At 35.2% G+C, this 21,398-nt stretch overlaps 2 protein-coding genes across 2 annotated transcripts; both read right to left on the reverse strand.

Moving 5' to 3' along the window:
• Positions 1-1,495: 1,495 nt before the first annotated feature.
• On the reverse strand, positions 1,496-6,293 carry LOC138317268 (uncharacterized). Its single transcript, XM_069258825.1, has 5 exons — positions 6,099-6,293; positions 4,939-4,978; positions 3,473-3,616; positions 2,876-3,118; positions 1,496-2,579 (listed from the first exon to the last, which is right to left on the reverse strand). The coding sequence occupies exons 1-5, from the start codon at positions 6,165-6,167 to the stop codon at positions 2,545-2,547; spliced, it is 531 nt and encodes a 176-aa protein (XP_069114926.1). The 5' UTR covers positions 6,168-6,293; the 3' UTR covers positions 1,496-2,544.
• Positions 6,294-9,115: 2,822 nt separating this feature from the next.
• On the reverse strand, positions 9,116-13,269 carry LOC138317269 (calmodulin-like). The gene is made up of 5 exons (XM_069258826.1): positions 13,120-13,269; positions 12,005-12,032; positions 11,009-11,152; positions 10,380-10,634; positions 9,116-9,809 (listed from the first exon to the last, which is right to left on the reverse strand). The coding sequence occupies exons 1-5, from the start codon at positions 13,231-13,233 to the stop codon at positions 9,778-9,780; spliced, it is 573 nt and encodes a 190-aa protein (XP_069114927.1). The 5' UTR covers positions 13,234-13,269; the 3' UTR covers positions 9,116-9,777.
• Positions 13,270-21,398: the final 8,129 nt, after the last annotated feature.

Below are 21,398 nucleotides of genomic sequence, written 5' to 3' on the forward strand. Positions count from 1 at the left end.
CCATCTTTGCCCCGTTATTACTAGAAAACAACTGGTGAACTAAGAAAGTGCTTTCATTGCGTTTCGATTTTCAAGGAGTTTTATAAATAATATAACACTTTCGAAATTCTACAAGTTTTGACATAGCTGGGCAATATAACAAAGACCTGTTGTCGAATATGAAGATGTTCAAATTAACGGTTTGTTGTCTGAAATATCTTATTTTGATTCTGTTTGAAAACACTGACGTCATAATAACTTCACCAGTTCTAACATATATGTACACTAAGTGGGTGTAATTCAGGAACTGTGAACCATAGAAACGCCCTTTTTAAAGTATTACCAGTATGACAAAATTTCATTACCGACACCAGAACATATTGTCATATAAAATCAGAAAATAAGAATAAAAAAAAAAAAAACAGTTGAGGGGAAAATCGTGAAATACGTCCACCTAGCATTCTTAATTCACCTATTTTTTAATACAAGTATAGAATAGTATTTGGATTTCCATAAATGCAGGCAGCAATGATGACCAACGACTAGGTTTATCACAAAGTTAACATAACAAATATAACTTGATTATTTTTTATGTAATGTGATAAATGACCAAAGGCCTGAAAGGTGAAATTTTTTTTTTTTCGCAAAACTGTTTTTTTTCTTCAATTTTTTTACATCGCCTTCACCGAGCATTGTGTTGTTACACTGTGCTCTATTCGCCAAACAATCACTATAATGGTTATCTCTTTCGGTCAATTATTGTTTTGTTTCAATATATTTGTAGTGAAATCGATGATTTAATACTCTTTCAACTGTGACAATCTTTTTTTTTTATTTCATAGATAAGTTTTTAACATTTGTCATATATTTGCTAATTTTTGTTATTACCTCCATCTTTGCCCCGTTATTACTAGAAAACAACTGGTGATATAAGAAAGTGCTTTCATTGCGTTTCGATTTTCAAGGAGTTTTATAAATAATATAACACTTTCGAAATTCTACAAGTTTTGACATAGCGGGGCAATATAACAAAGACCTGTTGTCGAATATGAAGATGTTCAAACTAACGGTTTGTTGTCTGAAATATCTTATTTTGATTCTGTTTGAAAACACTGACGTCATAATAACTTCCCCAGTTCTAACATATATGTACACTAAGTGGGTGTAATTCAGGAACTGTGAACCATAGAAACGCCCTTTTTAAAGTATTACCAGTATGACAAAATTTCATTACCGACACCAGAACATATTGTCATATAAAATCAGAAAATAAGAATTAAAAAAAAAAAAAACAGTTGAGGGGAAAATCGTGAAATACGTCCACCTAGCATTCTTAATTCACCTATTTTTTAATACAAGTATAGAATAGTATTTGGATTTCTAAATGCAGGCAGCTTTATACAGTCAGAAGTGAAGAATATTGCATGGCACACAATGCACATTTCTTGTATTAACATATCAGTATATGGGAGAAATGACAGATTTCTTTCTTGTTTAATGATGTTTGAAAAAAGAGAAACATTCATCATTTATTTTTTTTCAAAAAACAAACATCCATACAGTTGTAAATATAGTATATGATGGTGAAGTAATGAGCATTCTTACACAGCAATGATTTAATTTATCAACTAAACAATCGTGATCGTCACATATAATGTAGGACGTAGAATGAACAGAAAACAAAACACATCCCATTACATATTTTAACAAGAACATGAAAGGACAATGTAATTTTCATTACCCATTATCTCGAGCACTCAACATGACATCTCAAGCTATAACAGTAAAGACTAGCAGTCAGATATTAGATACACTTTTATAATGATCTCAGAAGTCACTGTTGTCTATATCATCATATAAAATATATCTGTCGTAGTACTTGTTGCTTTCCAAGTTGTCATCTCTGTCATAATAACATCCCCCTCCTCTCTCCATCCATATACGACGTAGATGTATACATGTCGCACTGCAGGTGTCTATTTATAGCCCCTACTTAAATACACAAATATGTGTGTATGATACGTATACATACGCGTACACACGTAGATACACATTTATATCATCCATTCACTTCTACATGTGCAGACATATTTAATCACAAAAGACATCGCCTACTTTGTAAATATTGACTTATCTTCTTTAAGAACAAATAGTATAACATGATAAAGGGTTAAATACTCGACAAGACAGAGTAAAGGGAAACAACTCTTATATAGAAGTCGTTATATTTGTTATATGTTTATGGGAACTGTTACGCTTTTTATAGTGCTACATCACTGAATCATGCCGCCGAAGACACCAAGCAACACACCCCACCCGGTCACATTATACTGACAACGGGAAGAGAATGCTGCCTTGCAATTGGTCCCTTTTATGCACAATCCAATACATTATGTTTTCGTCGCTGAAAGAAACCATTATCCAATAAAGCCTATTATAACATCTTATTTTCTGTAGGAAATCAGTTCACTTGTTTGTGTCTGTTATGGCACGTTCCCGTGTGACATTTTTATTCCACAACTAATAGATTTTGTGTCTCGTACTTTATTTCCAATGAATTTCCGCTCACGCTGGGTCCATCATAATCATAGCGTAAAATTCTGGAAAACAAACGCAGATTGATACAGTAAGAGCATAACAAATAATCACAAATGCATTGAATAAGACACCAGTTGTATTATTTTAGTGTCAAAACATGTCAGATATGCTTTAAATGTACATCTTTAGTTGAGTCTTTGTCAAGAAATGGAAACAAATAGAAATTTCATCTAAAATTAGAATACTAATTACCTGGATTAGACTAGAAGAAAATATTGCCAAATATGCGTAAACTAAATACACTTTATATTGCCTATCAGAAATCAGAAAACTACATTTGTTAATAAAGTTTAGTTACCTTTATAGTTCACTTTACCGTCGCCATCTTTGTCCGCCTCTATGATCATAGCCTCGATTTCGATCTCAGTTAGTCGTTCTCCCATCATCGCCATCACTTCCTTTAGTTCACGGGGTCCAATGAATCCGTCGCCATCTTTGTCAAATATCGTAAAAGCCTCTCTGAGTTCTACATCTAATTCTGTTTCATGTATTTTGTTCATCATCATCTCGACAAACTCCTCAAACTCTATAGAACCGCTTCCTGTAAGGAAAAAAATATTCTCAATCGGAATAGCGGAATAATGAGTTATTTTATAATCTAGCAATTTTGTCGAACCCCACTCTATAGAATATCAAAGGTAATTGACGTACATATTGTTGCTCTAAGGGTAAAAATTGTGTGTTGTCCACGCTTATCCGTGTAAATTTGTTTTGATATGGTTATATGTTTATCACATACGGCGTTCCAAGCATGTATCGACCAATGTCTCCAAAACATAACATGTACATGTCAACAAATTGAGACATACAATTCAGCATTAAACTGCCTTCTTGGGGGGATTTATGGTCATATAATTCTCCCAGGAATAACGCGCGTTAGCTACGCAACACCTACCGTCCTCATCCACCTCGTCCACCATGTGTCGAAGTTCCGTTTCCGATGGTTCCTGTCCCATGTTCCGGAGAACGTCTCCAAGTTCCTTGGTCGTAACACTCCCAGTCTTATTTATATCGAACATGTTAAATGCTTCCCGGAATTCTACACAAAAATGACATGAACTAGGTCAATCAGAACTACTCAAAATTACTCTAATATTCAAATATGGTACCTTAAATTTAGAGGGATTTCAGTAAAATCAAAAATATTGATATCCTGGTGAAGAACATTCTTTATGGTAACTCAATACAATGTCAATCCTGTTCGAAGGACACGTGCTAATTAAAGATGCTCCACCGCCAACAGAGCATGAAGGATACTCATCATTTTAACAATAACTGATTTTATACATGACATCAGTGAACTTCAGACAGGGCAAGCTTGTTGGACCAAAGATCAGGGAAAACAACCCAACAAATAAAGTTTGAATTGAAATTGGTCGTTTATTACAAAACGACAGTTTAAAATTATATTGAAATACAAACATATCAATAACATAAATCTTAGTTCCTACACAGGTTTACGACGCGCAAAAAAAACTCTAAAAAAAAACTACATTTTTATTTTTTTTGTTTTTGTTTTTGTTTTTTTGGGGGGGGGGGGGGTTGCGCGCGTCGTAAACCTGGTGTTCCTAGGTGGGAATAAAAACCGCCAACCTAAAAATGAATTTGAACAAAACACAATAAGAGGAAGCAGGGGAGGGAGGCGGGTTCAAATAAAATCATGCAACAAACTGACCTTGACCAATGTCCATATTGGTTACTGCAGAGGCTGGAATGTCTCTGCGTACAATGTAATTAGGTTATATAGGCAAATTAGTGCGCGTGACCTATCACCTTCTTAACCTTACGCCCTCCTTTTGTTTACAAACCGTACTCATCATTTTAACAAATTTTAAATCGTTTATATATGTGTCTAATTACCACCAAAACACATATTAAATAATCCAGTTTGCTTTTTGTTATCTGTGCACGTCATTTCATATTGAGCATAGTGTCATCAAGATTGGAGTAAAACCTTTTCAATGATGGTAATGGTGTAAAGTAAGTAACGTTTTTATCTGACGAAAATATACAAGTTCCTTTGCTCCTGTTTTTGATAGAGAAACATACCATTCGTCAGCGGTGTAGCATCTTTAAAACGAAAACTATTTTTTCATTGATAAGGTAATTTATATATATATAATCTATCATATTTGAACGCATCACTTCATGGGCTTTGTTAAGCTTCGGTTCAACTTCCAAATACCACATACATGTATGCTGTGCTTTGAATCAAACGTTTTCTTCTGATCTTCATTATATGTAAATATTTGGAATAAAGTGTATGGTTGTTCCATATATATTATGTCAAACCTATCCTAGTTTGTTATATTACCTAACAATTATAGATATTGTTAGTTAAAATATCAATAAATAACTTACCTGCGAGCTGTGCCCGAGTTGGAGGTGGCCAACGAGCCGACTGTAAAATAAAATACATATTTAGGGATAAGATCTATTGTTCGAGTATTTATTTTATTAACGTATGGGGAGAAAGTACTGTCTTTATTTCAAAACAACCGTAGTGATTTAATATAACCATGTTGTGATAAGTTTATACATTTAATACATGTTGATATTTAATTTCAGTTTATTCCTTTTCACTTTACTTTGAAGTATTAGCCTTGGGTTATTTTCCATTAAACGAGACGATTTATTGGTCAATTACAATAGAAATCCACTTTAAAACAGCATTAGATATCAATAATATAAACATTTGTAAATTACTCGAATTATAGACATACGTACCACCATCCTCAATTCCTAGGGGTATAATCACTCACGGTATATATATCGTAAGTGATCGTAACCCCTGTAAATCGAGGATGACGTACCACGAGTCAAATGGAAAACTAAGGTCATACTAAAAGCATAAATATGATACACTTGTTCTAACGTTTGATTCCATTGACATTCATCCTATATATTTACACACACAGGTGGTGTGAAAAGTCCGTAGTTCCGGAAAGGAAGATCACAATGTACATAACGAAATTGTTCAAACATGGAATTGATTTCAACCAAATACTGGAGAAATCGACACTGGTGTAAATAGCGTGTCTGGTTTGTAACCCATAAACAATGTTATGAAAATGGTGACGTCTTTTAGAATTTGTCTAATAATATGGTTAAATGTTAATTGCTCCAAAAAATAATTTATTGAGTTCTATTTTTTTTCAATAAAGAATGAAGTTCAATGTTTGTTTTTGTATCATCTACACAGATCTAATGGTATATTCGACCAGGAATTGTCCGGCATAAACAAGGCAATACCTTGTAATAACAATTGCAAGAGGATAGGGCAATTAATGTAAAAGATATGCATGATTTACAGAATACGAAAGAGTGTATGGTATATCGCAATTCATTTAGAATAATTAATTTCTGTCAAGTGTGAATTACTAGAGAATTCTGTTTTAGAAAAATCCATTATAAATGACTGAAATATTATTACATGTATGTTAGAGAAGAATTATAGTATAAACATCACCAAAAAAAAATCCTATTCCCTGTAGTTTAAAATAAAACAACAGTTTACTTACCATGTTTCCTCTTTTTGTGACTTCCAGTAACAATCCCGAGACACTAACTAATGTTATGATATATCTCATCTATTATTTCTCAATATATGTAAACACTGATGACGTCGACACAGCCACACGGGAGGCGTAGAAAGGCCCTTGTGGGGCCAGAGTGTGAGATCGATCTCTGGGGTCACACGTGTCGTTCAGCCATGTCCAGCATTTTTTGTGTATGACAGGCTTCCGTCATTTGAGTCAGCTAAGGACAGACTTAGCGACGTTTGTTCATTAACAATAGCGTTGATAATGTGATACTGCTTTTTATATAGCTTGGTTAAATGTTCATTGTTCGTTCTCACGTGTATTTATTGTTACGATTCCGTAAAGACGTTGTAATTAAAAACAATGGAAGCAATTCATGTTTAAGAATATTATAAAGGACTAGCTATCTATATGCAACCAAATTTCAAATTAAGTATTTAGAAATTAAGTTGCTGCGTATGAATTATTGAATACGCCCCTGATAAAAACTTTAAAAAATATTTTTGTTGACAGAAAGTATGTATTTGCAATATAACCATGATAACATAAATTATGCAAATTTGAAAATTTTGTCATTTTTGGCATATTTTTTTAAAAAGTTTTTCTTTTAAAAGCAATAAAGCTCACCCTAGAAAATACTTTATATCTTAAGAGAATTAGCAGACAGGAAGAAAACATCATTTTGAGAAATATAAAGTTTGTTCTAGAATGCGCTCTATGGTGACGAGATGAAAAACTGCATAAAAAGGCCAATTTTGATGAAATTTGCACATTTTACATAATTTGTGTATACAATGTAATAAAAGTGGTTGCCATGGTAACTAGAACTTCTATATTACCTAATAGCACTATCAAATACTTCAGGTATGTAGTAAGTATTTGAAATGCAAGATTCGCATCTTACAATAACTTTGAAAAATAGTGGATTTGTGGGCCACAAAAGACCCTTATCAGAAACAGGAATTACCAATTTTATAGACTATTGTGGATCTCGGTCAGGAGACAGAACCTAGATGGCATCTTATTTTAATGCGTAAATGTTCGTTCTGCCATGCATTACTTTTTTAAAACTAACTTTCAAATTACTAATAAAATAGAAAAAATGTACGATGACCGATATTAGTTTTTGTTTTCATTTGAAATGAACGACGTTGTAAAAGACAAAGGATTTTGAACCATTTTCATATATTTTTCTATTAAATGTAGATACACAAGATTTGCCAATATCAATTTCTTATTCCATAGACTGAAAGAAAACAGGACTTACTCTTCGGATGTGGTCAGATGTATGATTTTTCCATATTTCAATGATTTTGGACAGTAGAAAAAATCCAAAATTTTGAGTTTTGCTTATTTTGTTTTTCTGACTGTTAATTAAAGGTAGGTTTCGCCCAACCAAATAAATATTTTTTTGTGAAATGCGATAAGCGGAAGAAAAGATGAAAAAACATATTAAAATATCTCAATTTAATTTCTTTATTTGTTTGAGATTGAACAAATGTGTCTTGAATATAAAATTGAAGGAAATCCTTGATTTATTACGGTGTCCGTCAGACAAAATAATATGCAAATGAAGCTGCGATGGATTGTGTTGTCGAAGTTTGGCGCATGCGCATTGTCACGCACTAAAAGTAAACAAAATGTCTGAACGAAAGTGTGTGCGATGAAAAAAAAAATCTGAATCGGCAACAAAGTGGAGGAAATTATAATGAATTCGGTAGCAATTGAATTCAGAAATGGCATGTAGCAATAGAAAACAGAAGCCACATCTCAAGCGGAACTTGCCGGAATCTGTTGGGACTCGTGTAACGGCATTGCACGTGGTGAGTTAAATTTCAACACATATGCCAGCGCACAAACAGCCGCAGACTAACTACATGTATATTTGGTGTACAAAGTTAGCGAGAGTATGTAAGTAACATGAAGTGTTTTAGATTATATGATATGTATAAACAGTCCCTCGCACTTCGATTTGTTGTTGTTGTTTTTAACTAAACATGCCGTGGCAAGACTGTCACTTCTATCTGACATTTTGTTGCACGCTTCCGTATGTTGCTGCGGCCTCGTTTTGGAAAAAATACGTCATGTTCTATGTAAAACTTGACTTCGCTCTATTTTTAGAGGAGTATTTTCCTGGTCAAGCTAGGCAACTGACCACCCATATTGCTCGGTGTATGCGTTGAAAATGATCTGAAGATTATATCTATGTATAGGATAAATTTCAATTTCGTAGTCTTTATATTTCATTGGGCGAAACCTACCTTTAAAACAATAAGTATTGAGTCATACTATTCTAGTCCAAACGCATGTATGCTTACTTGGATGTTACGGTTTCATTTCAATTTGTTTTACAGTTGTATTACTGGACAAATGTGCACAATATTTGGCCATCCATATGTGTTGTTAAAGCGGCTGGAGTACTAATTCCTATTTAGTACATAATACCCTCATTTAAAATCAGATTTTAATGAAGCTTTCATCACTGTCCTATTCAGTGACCACTATGTAGCTATTCAGTGATATCAGTCTATATTGCTTCTGTTCCCGAAATGACTTCATTGTTCTATGGTCTGTATATATTATTTAATAATGTTGGTGGATTAAAGGACGTTAATGTGTGCTCGACACTCCACAGGAATGTTTGAAAATTTTACAATAAACAACCATTGTTCGCTTTATCGCACCGTGGAGAAAACACGCGAGAAGGGGCATAACTCGTGAACTTCTCAATCAAACTTGCAATAATAGCAGTTATATATTGTGGAATAAATCATATTTTAATACCAACTGTTTATAACAATATCAATGAAATATCAAGTACTTTGGATATCAAGGAAAGTTATCGGGCTGCCTATGTATGTTATTTAAGCAGGATCTGAAATGTTTGCTGTTGGTACAGTGATTAAATCTTTTCTTCTACAAGTGTTCCTCAAATTGTTAATGATACCGGAGTCATCTACTTCTAAGAATCAGGAATAAACAAAAAATACACCAAATAAATTGCATACGAGATTTAATGATTCAACACTTAACATATAAACAATTACATCCTACGATATAAACAAATATTATAATGGAATGTATAGTTATGTACATGCGTGTATTTAGTTCAGATCTTTAGCTGTAAGGACCGGTGACTGAATGTATGAACCCTATTAGCGAAATAGAAATGGATTTGTTTGTGTCGTAAAAGAGTAAACACACACCCTTGTTCTAAGGAATGCCTGCTCTTACTCTTATTATAAGCTATATTTTATAAAGGACATTTTTGTATTCAAATAAATACAAATCGTAAACTAAATTCATGAGGTTGATTTGGGCCATTTAGTCTGACGGGTTGGCTAAAAATCAAACCGGAAATAAAATGGTAATTTTTTTTTATAGTGTTCATTCAAGAACATCTGCATGTGTATTCATCCACCTCCAATGAAGATTTGACCTAAAGTGAAAATACATGGTAAATTGTAGATAATTTTATTGGTGTAAGCAAGTCTTTTACACCAATACTTGTAGAAATGGAGACATGTTTGTAAACAAACTCCTCTCCCTGAACACTCATTTGTGCTGGATTTATTTGCTGTGTACTTTCCGTACCACTCCCCTTCATAGTTCAATTTATAAATACATCACTTGTCTCTACTTTCACTTTTAAAAGTTCCTAGGAAGACTGCATCAGAAGTCCTACCACATCTGAAATAAAAAAAAAAATATATAGATACATTTTGTATGTGTATATGAATTGGGAGTTTTGACACAACAAAACAAAAGCTACTTTCTTCTTCTATTTTCTTAACATACACAATAACAAAAGCAGTATACATAAAATATATATGTGTATATGAATTTTAGTTCTGACACAACAAAACACCAAATGCTCCTTTTTTCTCTTTTTTTTTCAGCATACACAACAAAGAAAGCACTAAACATAAGGATATGTGTGTGTATGAATTGCAGTATTGTTTTGACACAATACACCATAACAAAGAAGTCTATAGCCAGAACTTCTACTTTCAAAAAATATCTCTCTCCTATCCTTCCATTTTAGATGAGCATAAAACGGTTGAATTAGACAGATTGCTTTTGAATTTAACATGATACAAAGACACGCCAATGGTTGAAAAAAAATATTACAAATAAATAAGGAACTATTCCAGTAGATGGAGGGATACTATAAACAACACCAAAATCGGCATCATTCGAATTTGTTGATCATGATCTATTGCACAACAACAGAAGTAAAATATTATAAAGAATGAATACCTTCATAACTGAACTGGCCATCGACTGTTAATTCAATTTCACGGATGAGTTCGTCAACCTCTTCGTCCTTGAGTGGCTCTCCCAAGGTCGTTAGCACGTGCCGCAGTTCCGAAGCACTGTTGTAGCCGTTTCCGTCTTTGTCAAATATCCGGAAGCAGTCCCGTACGGATTCGGGTGTCTCCGTCAGTCCAGCGTTCTTCTGGACAATCCTTTTACACTCATCCATGTCAAACAGTTTCCCGCCCTTGCCAGTGGCTGAAATTACCAGATTGTAAGAATTCACCTTAAAATGTCAAAATGTAGGTGTTTTAAATCTGTCACCAAGCGCATTTATATATCCTTTGCGCGGCCCACAGATATTAATATGAAGAATATCACAAACCATCTTAAAATGATCCAGAAACATAAGAATAGTTAACTGACTTTTGCGTTTTTGCTTAATGAGGAGAAATTCAACATAAACGTACAAATTTCATAATTAAGATTTGCAAAATTATCATCTGAAAAATGACATTAAATATATGACATAGTTCAATACGTTGTCATTGAAAACTTAAAAGCCAAACTGAATAGACATATTATGAAAATAAATTCCAGATAAAAGTGATTCATCTGCCTGATAAACATACCACTGGCGCCGTATTCCTGCGCTATAGAGGCGAGTTGCGCTTGCGTAGGGCATAGGCCTATACTGCGCATCACACTTCCTAATTCTATAATGTTGATTTTGTGATCATCATCCTTATCTTGAATAAGGAAGGCCTCCCTCAACTCTGTAAGAAAAAATACATGTATGGACTTCGTGTCGGGTAAATACATGTAGTTGGTGAGCCTTTAACGATGACGATAGTAACCATCCCAATATCAAGTATTTTCTATACATCACATTATATACAAATGTATAGGAAAATGATGCGGGTATGTACACACTTTTTTGTTTACTCATCAATTGGAAGACTTCATTGATAAAAGTGATATTGATATAAAACTATAAGATTTTAAAAAAAAATCTTATCATTCTCTTTAGCATTTATGACATTCAGTTTAATTATTATTCAACCTAATATCTTTCTTAATGAAATTCCATTATTTTTAGTGTAAGGTTAGGCCAGGTGCAGCAATACAAAATAGAGAAAGATAAGAAAACTTGAAAAAAGTGTCCAGTTTATGAAAAAAGGCTTCTTTTCAAAAACAATATCCATATACCGTATATTTATTTCATTTAACAGATAGTGCTTAGTATATATATGTACGTGTGTAACAATCATATAAATTTACATAGATAGTGCTTAGTATATATATGTACGTGTGTAACAATCATATAAAGTGTACATGCACTTTATACTATCTCTTTAAAGAACAACTGCAGGTATATGTAAATTAACAATAATACCAAGATTTTAATCCGATATTCATTACTACTTGAAAGTCTATTAAACTTTGAGAAAAATAACTCAGAGTCCCAAGAATTTCATACCAGGGGTGATATAGTCTGCCATTTATCAAACTTACACATACAGAAGGTAAAACAGAAGTCTCTATTTTTTAATGTTATTAAGATATATTTCTTTTCTTTTTAATATAATTTTTTGAACTTGATGTTTAAAAGTTAAAGGTTTGCTTACCATTCATCATCTTGTCCATTCTTTGTGCCTTGAAGAAATAATAAAAAATAGGAGTTAAAAATAAAGAATGACTAATAGAAATAAGAGTTGTCTACCTTCATTCACAGAACGATATTTTTATCAGTGATTGTAGATAATGTACCCGGATAGACCTACTCCAAACACTTTATATATATGCCTACAACGTCTATAATATGTATATACTTATCTCTCCTTGACAATACGATTAAGATATATATCTTACCGATATATTATGTTTTATATACATATATATATATGTAATCGTGAATGTTGTACGTGTCTAGATAACATATCGATTGATGGAAAACAGATCCCTGTACAATATATATGTAGACTTATTTATTGTATACTGCTAATATTATCAAGCATGGGGTACCGAATCAAATGTCAACTGCAATATTTTCCTATCCCGTTGATTTTTATCCATAAAACTATAATCTATTTTGTTTTAGCTACATGTTCATGTATATTTAGAGGTGCATCATGTTCTTATCACAGCACTTCTTGTACCTGTCTTGAGATTTTCATCAATTATTTAGAAATACAAGTGTAGCCAAACTTTTATTGGCTTTTCAAATGCACATTCAAGACATTGTTATATGTACTTGCCACTCGGGCCTGACATATATATATATATATCTGTCTTCTATAAGGTTGGGGAGGGAGGGGGCAAAAAAATCGGCGCTAGATCAGAGAAAATACAACATACAATACACATTGACCTATATTATTCTGATCGTGATGAAAACATGGCGTGTAAATTAGTAATCAGCTTGGGCCAATCTCCCTTTGTCAATATTCGTTACGTGTAATTTAGCTGCAGATATGACTAACATATATACATTCACAGAACCTAGTAACGTCCGTTAAGTCTGTATCGATCGCACGAGATTGCTCTGAAGTATATCATGGCAGAAAGGACGGCGGGCCAGGTAATCACGAATGCGTCAACCGGTTTGAAGTACTTACCTGTGGCCACACCTTTACCTGTGTTTAGGCTACATGTATAAAGTATCTTAAGAGTAATCTCATATAGGCACAATATGTATGTTCAAAATAAGCCCAGTAAAATACAGAATTAAGAATATACTTACCATGGCTGTTGTCTGTGTAGGTGCCCGGTACAGCGATGTTTTAGTTCCTCTAGATGTTGAACAGACCACAGCGCTAAGGTGTATACACCGGTGTAGTGGGAAATATCGTCCCATGCATCACTGGACGGGCGGTATTTACTGGGTCACCGAATTTCCCGAGGACATAAACTTTAACTTTAGTAACTCGTACTTATACATGATTTATGTATTTCATTTCATAAAGAACAAAAAGAAAAACATTTCAAGTGGGCATTACCAAATAAAGATTTCAATCAGCATCGAGCTAACTTCTGAGAGGCTATATAATATAAGTCAACATTTCTGTGAAGTTAGCCGATATTAAGCTACGTATGTACATGTAAAATTATTATTCGTTACGGTGGGCTTTCTGTTACAGGCCTTTTATAAAATGTGCGGCAAGTAAAATTTGATTTTTTCTTATTTTTTAACTATACCCTCTAAAACTGTCCATATAGGCACTAGAATACAAACTATAATTCCCAGATCCCTGTGATTGCAACAATCATATTGATCTTCAGCAGACAATATATCGTCTGCTGCAGTAACGTTAATACAAAGCCCCTGCTGGCTCCGGAATAGACCAGCCCCTGCTGGCTCCGGAATAGACCAAAGGGAAGCAACTCTGATAGGTCAGAATGTCAGAATGACCTTAGGGTTGTAAGCTTTGACGGAATAGGCAAATATATCTTAACGAGATGTACGTATCTGTGTGCAAAATGAAGGTAGCCGCATACAATAAAATCTACCAATCTGTCCAATCGTCTTTATCAAACACCATGTGTTTTCCTTAACTTGAGATAAAAAGTTAAAGTAGCAAGATTCAGCCCGGGTTGATAATGTGTTGTGTTAACCTTTGGCATTCAGATAACACAACATGATAGTATCTGTATGTTTTGGCTCACGCATTCACATGTTTGCAATGTGAAGTACTGACTTTGCCGTGCATACTATCGATAAAGGATGAAATAGTACCAATCGAAGATAATGCAGGATGCTGTACTTAGATTCTGAATGAGGGCAGACGTGTGTCGGCAAGGACAAGGGGTAGCTTTTATCAGAGGCAAACATCTTTTTAACAGTATTATAGAGGGAAGTCTTCTGCAGTCACCCCGGCGGACTGAGATATCGACAGCGTATGGGCATTGGTAAGATGGCCACGGGATCGTCATAGGTTCATAAACTTGAGGAAACAAAGAATTTATTCAATATGGCGCAAATAAACCACGTTAAAGACATTAATGAATTGATAATCTGATTGATTTCACTTCAAAACGACACAATAAATGTATACTTTATTGTATTATTTAAAAATGACTTGCTCTATGTCTATATACCAAGAACTCCATTATACGGATGGTCGATAGCAGCCTTAGACAAAACATATGTAACGCGATGTAAAGGGACAATTCAGTCACGTAATTCTGTTACATAACATTTCGAAGCAAAACATGGCATAAATGTATTGTTCTACATTCCTTATGAAACACATAACATAACATATTGACAAATTCCATGTCATTGTTAAGTATTTTGTTCAATACTGTTGAAATTCCAAATGGTATAAGAAGGTATAATAAATACGCGGTACCAATTCCCGAGCCAATATCACGTACGTTAATCAACTAACATACATAACCACTGAGGAGTTGATGAAATGCTTTTGTAGACTTGACAATTTACCTATTGAGGTAAATACACTAACGTAAGAGCGATTTAAGTATTTCTAAACAAAAGTTGTGTTACTCCACGAGCATGGGTCAGGGTTCGGCATACAAGACGTCCGACCACAATGTGAAATATTTCACACACATTTCACCATCATGGACTTTTTGGTATATCATAGGAAAACCAAATTAACTTATTTCCATTAAAGCTGATGTGTTCCCTATCTAAGTGCAAATTTTGATTGATCTATTAGACTGAATTGTCCCTTTAACAGTAGCAGACACATTTATATAATGTAAATGCATATCGGTTATTCCGTCAAAACATGACGACGCTACACTATTCTGTATACTTAATGTGTCGCAATACTTGGTAACATAAAATCACGACACAAAAATATCTTGGATACAACACTGTTTAATGTTAAACAGCACACAGCCACTATATCCAAACCTGAATTTCAGGTCAAGAAATCCAGACCTGTTGACCTGAAATTTACCTGAAATTATCTAGAAATTCACATGAATTTGACCTCAGCGAATTTTCATGTATAATTTAGATTAATTTCAGGTCAGAATTTTAACCACAAATTCTGGTCAATTTCGGGTTAATTTCAGGTTAGGAAATATTGACTGTGTATGCCACCGAATGCCACGGAGAAGGAAACACACCAACAGGTGGTGGTAATCGTCAGGATGTGAAGGCCCATGTCTACGGATAATAGTAAAACTAGACCGAGAAAATTCACTCGATAGCTCAATATTACAACACTACAAAATCAACGTTTTGTAATTGAATGATTCTCTCAGGTGATTCCGATTGGCTCGCTTGTGGAAATATGATTAATGAGGAAAAGTCATTTATTATTAGGTGCATATTTAGAACTGAATGCATTTATCTTACTTAGGCATATAAATGTTGATTTCGTGATACATCTCTACTTCAAACATATCTTTTCAAAATTTGTTATGAACCCATTTTGCAGGTTTTGTAGGGAAGATTTGCTAACATGTCGCTATTGTCATGAAATAGTAAAAGAAGTTCAGGAAAATAGTTACAAATCAGCATGATTTTACCTAATTGTGAGTAGATGAGAGATATTTTGTACACAAATTTCGGTTGAGTGGTGACAATTATCGTGACTTAATCAGGCATGGTGATATATATCTTCATGTTTAACAACTTCAATCAAAAGAAAATGATCGTGACATGTGTATGTTAAATGTTTTATTTTCTTACCTTGGGAACGGAATGTCGCACGGCATACTCTCGTTTCATTTGTATGTCAAAACTAATACATTCCCATGAGTCATAGATACTCCTAACCATTTTTATTTCCCTAGTTTTGTTTTGACAAAGAAGATTTAACATAATGTAAAATAAGTATTTGGCATGTTTAGTTTTTTCAGTCAGTTACTAAGATAATGAATTTGCACAGAAACATATTTGGTACATCAGTACAAACTATACACTCTGACATAATTACATATTTACACTGTGCTTTAGCAAACATTAGTAACATCAGATGTCAATATCTTCGGTTTTTGCTACTTCCCACATAATTTATCTTTTTGTTATAAGCTTAATTTGAAAACGATCTCTACATTTGAATTGCATCCAAGAATCTAAAACACTGTTTACGACACATTTTGATGAAATAACATGAATTACATGTAATAAAGTTTGTTGGTAGATGGAAACTAGTGGATTACATATCCTGACATGTTATTGCAATTTCATAACTATGATATCCCGCCATTTTGAAATAAATTCGAAACAAATTACTGCAAGTTAATTCTTCATGTATAGAAATTGTGTGCTATTTTTCAGGCAAATCCTGTTGTTTGCTTTATTTATAGTAAGAAACGGCATAGTTTTTGTGAAAAAGTTAAACTTTTACGGAGAAAATAGTAATTTTGTTGGCGCCGTAACATCACAAAGCTATATTACATGGGTGGTCATGTAATACGCCCAGCTTCAGGCGACATAAGTGTATTGTATGGGACCAGTAAATGCGTACAGTCGTTGGTATGGGAGAAAAGTACATTTAATCCTTCAACGAAGGTAGACAGAAGTTAGGACACCTGTCCTCGGGTGTCAGTCCTAAATGATATTGTATGTTGCTAGACTCAGCAGACGATCAATATCAATAGGCACGAGATTAAGAAAGACAGATGGAAGTTTATGTCCATCTTTTCTAAGATAACGAAATCGAAAACTGTAATGTTTAATTCCCCGTTGGCACATTTGATTGGAAATTTGTTAGATGTTTTTGAAATATGAATAGCCAGTTGCATAGGAGGGCTGAAGTTGGTTGCGAGTTCCTAGTTCCTAGTTCCGTTTAATAAACGGAACTAGGAACCAGACCCGAGTTCCGTTTAACTTAAACGGAACTAGGAACCAGACCCGAGTTCCGTTTAACTTAAACGGAACTAGGAACCAGACCCGAGTTCCGTTTAACTTAAACGGAACTAGGAACCAGACCCGAGTTCCGTTTAACTTAAACGGAACTAGGAACCAGACCCGAGTTCCGTTTAAGCTTATACGGAACTAGGAACCAGACCCGAGTTCCGTTTAACAAACATACTGGCCAACGAGCGGAGTTCCGTTTATTAGGATTCCTATCTCTAACTGCATGTTCAATTACCTATTATATACAGGAATCGAACTTAGAGCTTCCATGAATAATACAGCACAGAATTAATCTCCTTAACACAAGTTTCCTTAAACGGATCTGACACATAGACTCCAGTTCCGTTTAACTTAAACGGAACTAGGAACCAGACCCGAGTTCCGTTTAAGCTTATACGGAACTAGGAACCAGACCCGAGTTCCGTTTAACAAACATACTGGCCAACGAGCGGAGTTCCGTTTATTAGGATTCCTATCTCTAACTGCATGTTCAATTACCTATTATATACAGGAATCGAACTTAGAGCTTCCATGAATAATACAGCACAGAATTAATCTCCTTAACACAAGTTTCCTTAAACGGATCTGACACATAGACTCCAGTTCCGTTTAACTTAAACGGAACTAGGAACCAGACCCGAGTTCCGTTTATGCAAATACGGAACTAGGAACCAGACCTGAGTTCCATATAACCCCACGTTTGGATAGACATTTGTAAAGCTCATCTGACCCGAAGGGCCTGATATCGAATATAATAATATATGATATCTTATATAATTCGATCAAATTCTGGATGGACCTTGCTCCTTCAATAAATTTTAAATTGGCTTGCCATAGCATTTACTCATTTTAGCTCAACTGGTCCAAAGGACCGAGTGAAGTTATGCGATAACGCGACTTGCGGCGGTCATGAATGAGACCGGAATTCTTTTGAAATTAAATGGAAATTCTAGCAACAGATAGACCGTTTAAGCCCAGTACATACGATTTTTACAGATATCTTTATTTAATCCCCATGGTAAAAGGATTTTGTTTTTAATTTAAATCTAACAATGTTTCATCGAAATATTTAGATTTCCAGATTATTTTTCTCCATTTATTTTTTATTTTTATGTGAAGGAGTGTTTCAAATTAATATTTTTCTGATATTTTAATATCTTGTTAAATTGATGTGCATTTTATCGAACTGCAAGCATAAACCAAAACTGCCTTCGAAATATACATGTATATTGTACCTATTGATCTTGGTTAAGAATATCCTTCCATGAGTCAACAAAATAGATCACGAAGAATCACCTGTTTTATGAAGTAATTGTCACAAAAACTCTTACAATTGGAAATAGCAAAACAGGCTCCACGATTTGCTTAATTTTGAATCTCCATCATATAATGATGCTTTCAATATCATATGATTATGAGTGCTAATCAATAGTGGTAGAGAGTCAGTCCCAGCATTTTTACAATTTTGGATTCCCTTAAGGATGCTACCATCGCAATATGAGTACTATCCCATACTTAATTTCAGAGAAAAAGTCGTTTATATGGAAGTAAACAAATTGACCCCTTTTGGCCCCGCCCCTCAGGTCCAAGGGGATAAGCCACGCCCTTTTTATAATTTTGTATCCTCACCCCATACAGATACTACCTTTGCAATATGAGTTGTTATATATCGTGCTTAGTTTTAGAGAAGAAGTCTTTTATAAGGAAATTAGAGTTTTTTTCAATGTTAAGCCACTTTCATGATATAATACTTACTATAACTTTAGAATTCAAATTCACTACATACACCAATTTTTATAGCCCTGAAAACATTATATTTAAGAATCCCGTCTCCCTACCGTGCCTTATTTCGTACTCGACGAGAGTATATAGAATGATGTCCCTTCCTAAACACCTCTATGTAGCCACGAGGCCAAATGACTGAGGAGGAAAGGGAGGGAGGACAGAAGAGTGGAACCCCATAAAGTCATTGTTAGTTTTACATCATGTAAATTGGTTTTACATTGAAAAACCTCAATTTCTTTTCAGTAATACGCTGCTATAACTTTAGTATGCGAATTTGTCTTTCTTACCGTAATGACGAGTCCGAAGCCAGGCAGCCCAGTCAAATGGTAAATGTAGGGGACAGGCCCCAGGCAGAGAATATAAAACAGGGTTGAATGAACAAAGGTAAAAACGGATATACCTCCCCGTGGAAAGAGGTGCACCATTGTGAAACCATAAATGCATTTAATGTCTACTGAGGAGGAACAGTCACAGACAGAAAACAGTCCATCAGAGTGGAAGGACAGAGACCGGAGGTGAAAGTAGACTGACCACGCCAAACGGCAGAAGACATTGCTGTCCTGGTACAAGGACCTATTGCGGAGAGCCAAAGAAGTCGCAAGGGCTCTAACCTCATGAGCCCTCACCTTGCATTCCGCATGAGATTGATCATTAGACGGCTCATAAGCAATCTTGATCACCTGACATATCAATGTGGAGATGGACTGGGAGGAGATATCCTGCTGACCCTGTTTTAAGGTCCCGACAGGAACTAGGCATCCGATAATTCTCCCCAGACTCAATAGAGACTGACAGGAAAGGAATTCTAATGGAATGGGGCGAAAAACCTGGTTCCCAATTCTTTGCCCAAATTTCAGGATCAGTGAGAAGGGTAACGGCAGAGCTAGCTCTTGCCCATGAAATACGCGAAGAGCGAAAAGACAACGCATAAATATCACTTCTCATGTGGCCTGAGGCAACAGCAAGTAGAAAGACAGTCTTAAAAGTTAAAAACTTTATGGAGTCCGATCCTAAGGGCCCATTAGAAGCCGAAGCCCCCATTTATGACTCTAAAACGAGTTCTAGGTTCCACTGTGGAGCTAACTACTGTACGTTAGGCCCGTCCAGATTGAACCCCCGAATCAAGACAGACAAAGAAATGAAGATCCTACCTCTGGTCTACCACGGAAAGAAAGTACACTGACAATAGCTGTGTGATAGCCTGCAATAGTACATGATTGTTCTCCCTAAACAAGACAGAGAAGGAAACTCGCAATCAGCTGGGCAGAGGCCATGACCGGATCAATCTTCCTGACGCCAATCAAAGAAGATCTTCCAGCGTGACTGGTAGGCGGCAGAGGAGAAAGACCTAATTGATCGGGCGATGCGAGCTGACATATCCGGAGAAAAGCCTGTCTGAGCTAGGACTCCTGAAATCACGTCCAAGCGTGAAGGTAACGTCTGGGGCCGATGCTAACGAAAGACATTTGTTTTTTGGTGAGAGAACCAGAGGACGAGCCGCCAGAAACGACAAGAGCTCCGAAAACCAGGGTTGACGCGGCAACAGTGGCGCTATCGGAAAGAAGGAGCAATAATGCTCCGGAAACTTCTGGAGAACCCTGCGTCCATGGCCAAAGCCATTTGGTTTGCCACGGATAGACAAAGGTTGACAACTGATTATTGAGAAAAGAGGCAAAAAGGTCGAGGGATATAGATGCCGTTCTGTCATCACCAGCTGGCGCCGCCTGGAGATTATCCGCCAGAACATTTGCGCTTCCTGGAAGATGCTTGACTAAAATTGTTAACTGCATTTCCTTATAGATAGGAATAATACGGAAATACTGATAGCGAGGGCACAAAGGATGTGAGCTGGTGTCTCTTTCTCTCCAGATAAGCGACCACTGTAGAGTTGTCCGTAGCCATTCAAACCGCATTGGAATGCAGAATCTTCTAAAATGTCTGCAGAGAAAACAGAAGAGCCATCATCTTCTGCATGTTCCCCAGACCACTCCATCGACTGGCAATGGATGTCGAGGTAAGCCCCTAACACTTCCATGAACACATCCGTGAACATGTTATAGTGTTTCCCACAGGAAAAAAAGGGCATGGTGCTGGGTTTTGAAAAGGGCACCTTGACCGCGATAAATAACCATCAGAGGGGCACAAAGGTTATATCGACAACTTCCAATACATGGGGAAATCTTTAAAACTGTCTTGTTGTTTATTTAATTCTGGTTCAACTTAATATCATTTAAATGCTTTAAACTCTCTGAGTTGCTAAGTAATATCAGGACATCTATTTAATTATTCTGAGTGAAAAAATGATTTTGAAAATTGTAATCTGCAGATCATATGATCATGACTATAATTGATTCACAAGAAAGATCTCAATTTCATTTATATTAATTAAAAGAATG

The sequence above is a fragment of the Argopecten irradians genome, chromosome 3 (assembly GCF_041381155.1).
Source record: "Argopecten irradians isolate NY chromosome 3, Ai_NY, whole genome shotgun sequence".
Lineage (NCBI taxonomy): Eukaryota > Metazoa > Mollusca > Bivalvia > Pectinida > Pectinidae > Argopecten > Argopecten irradians.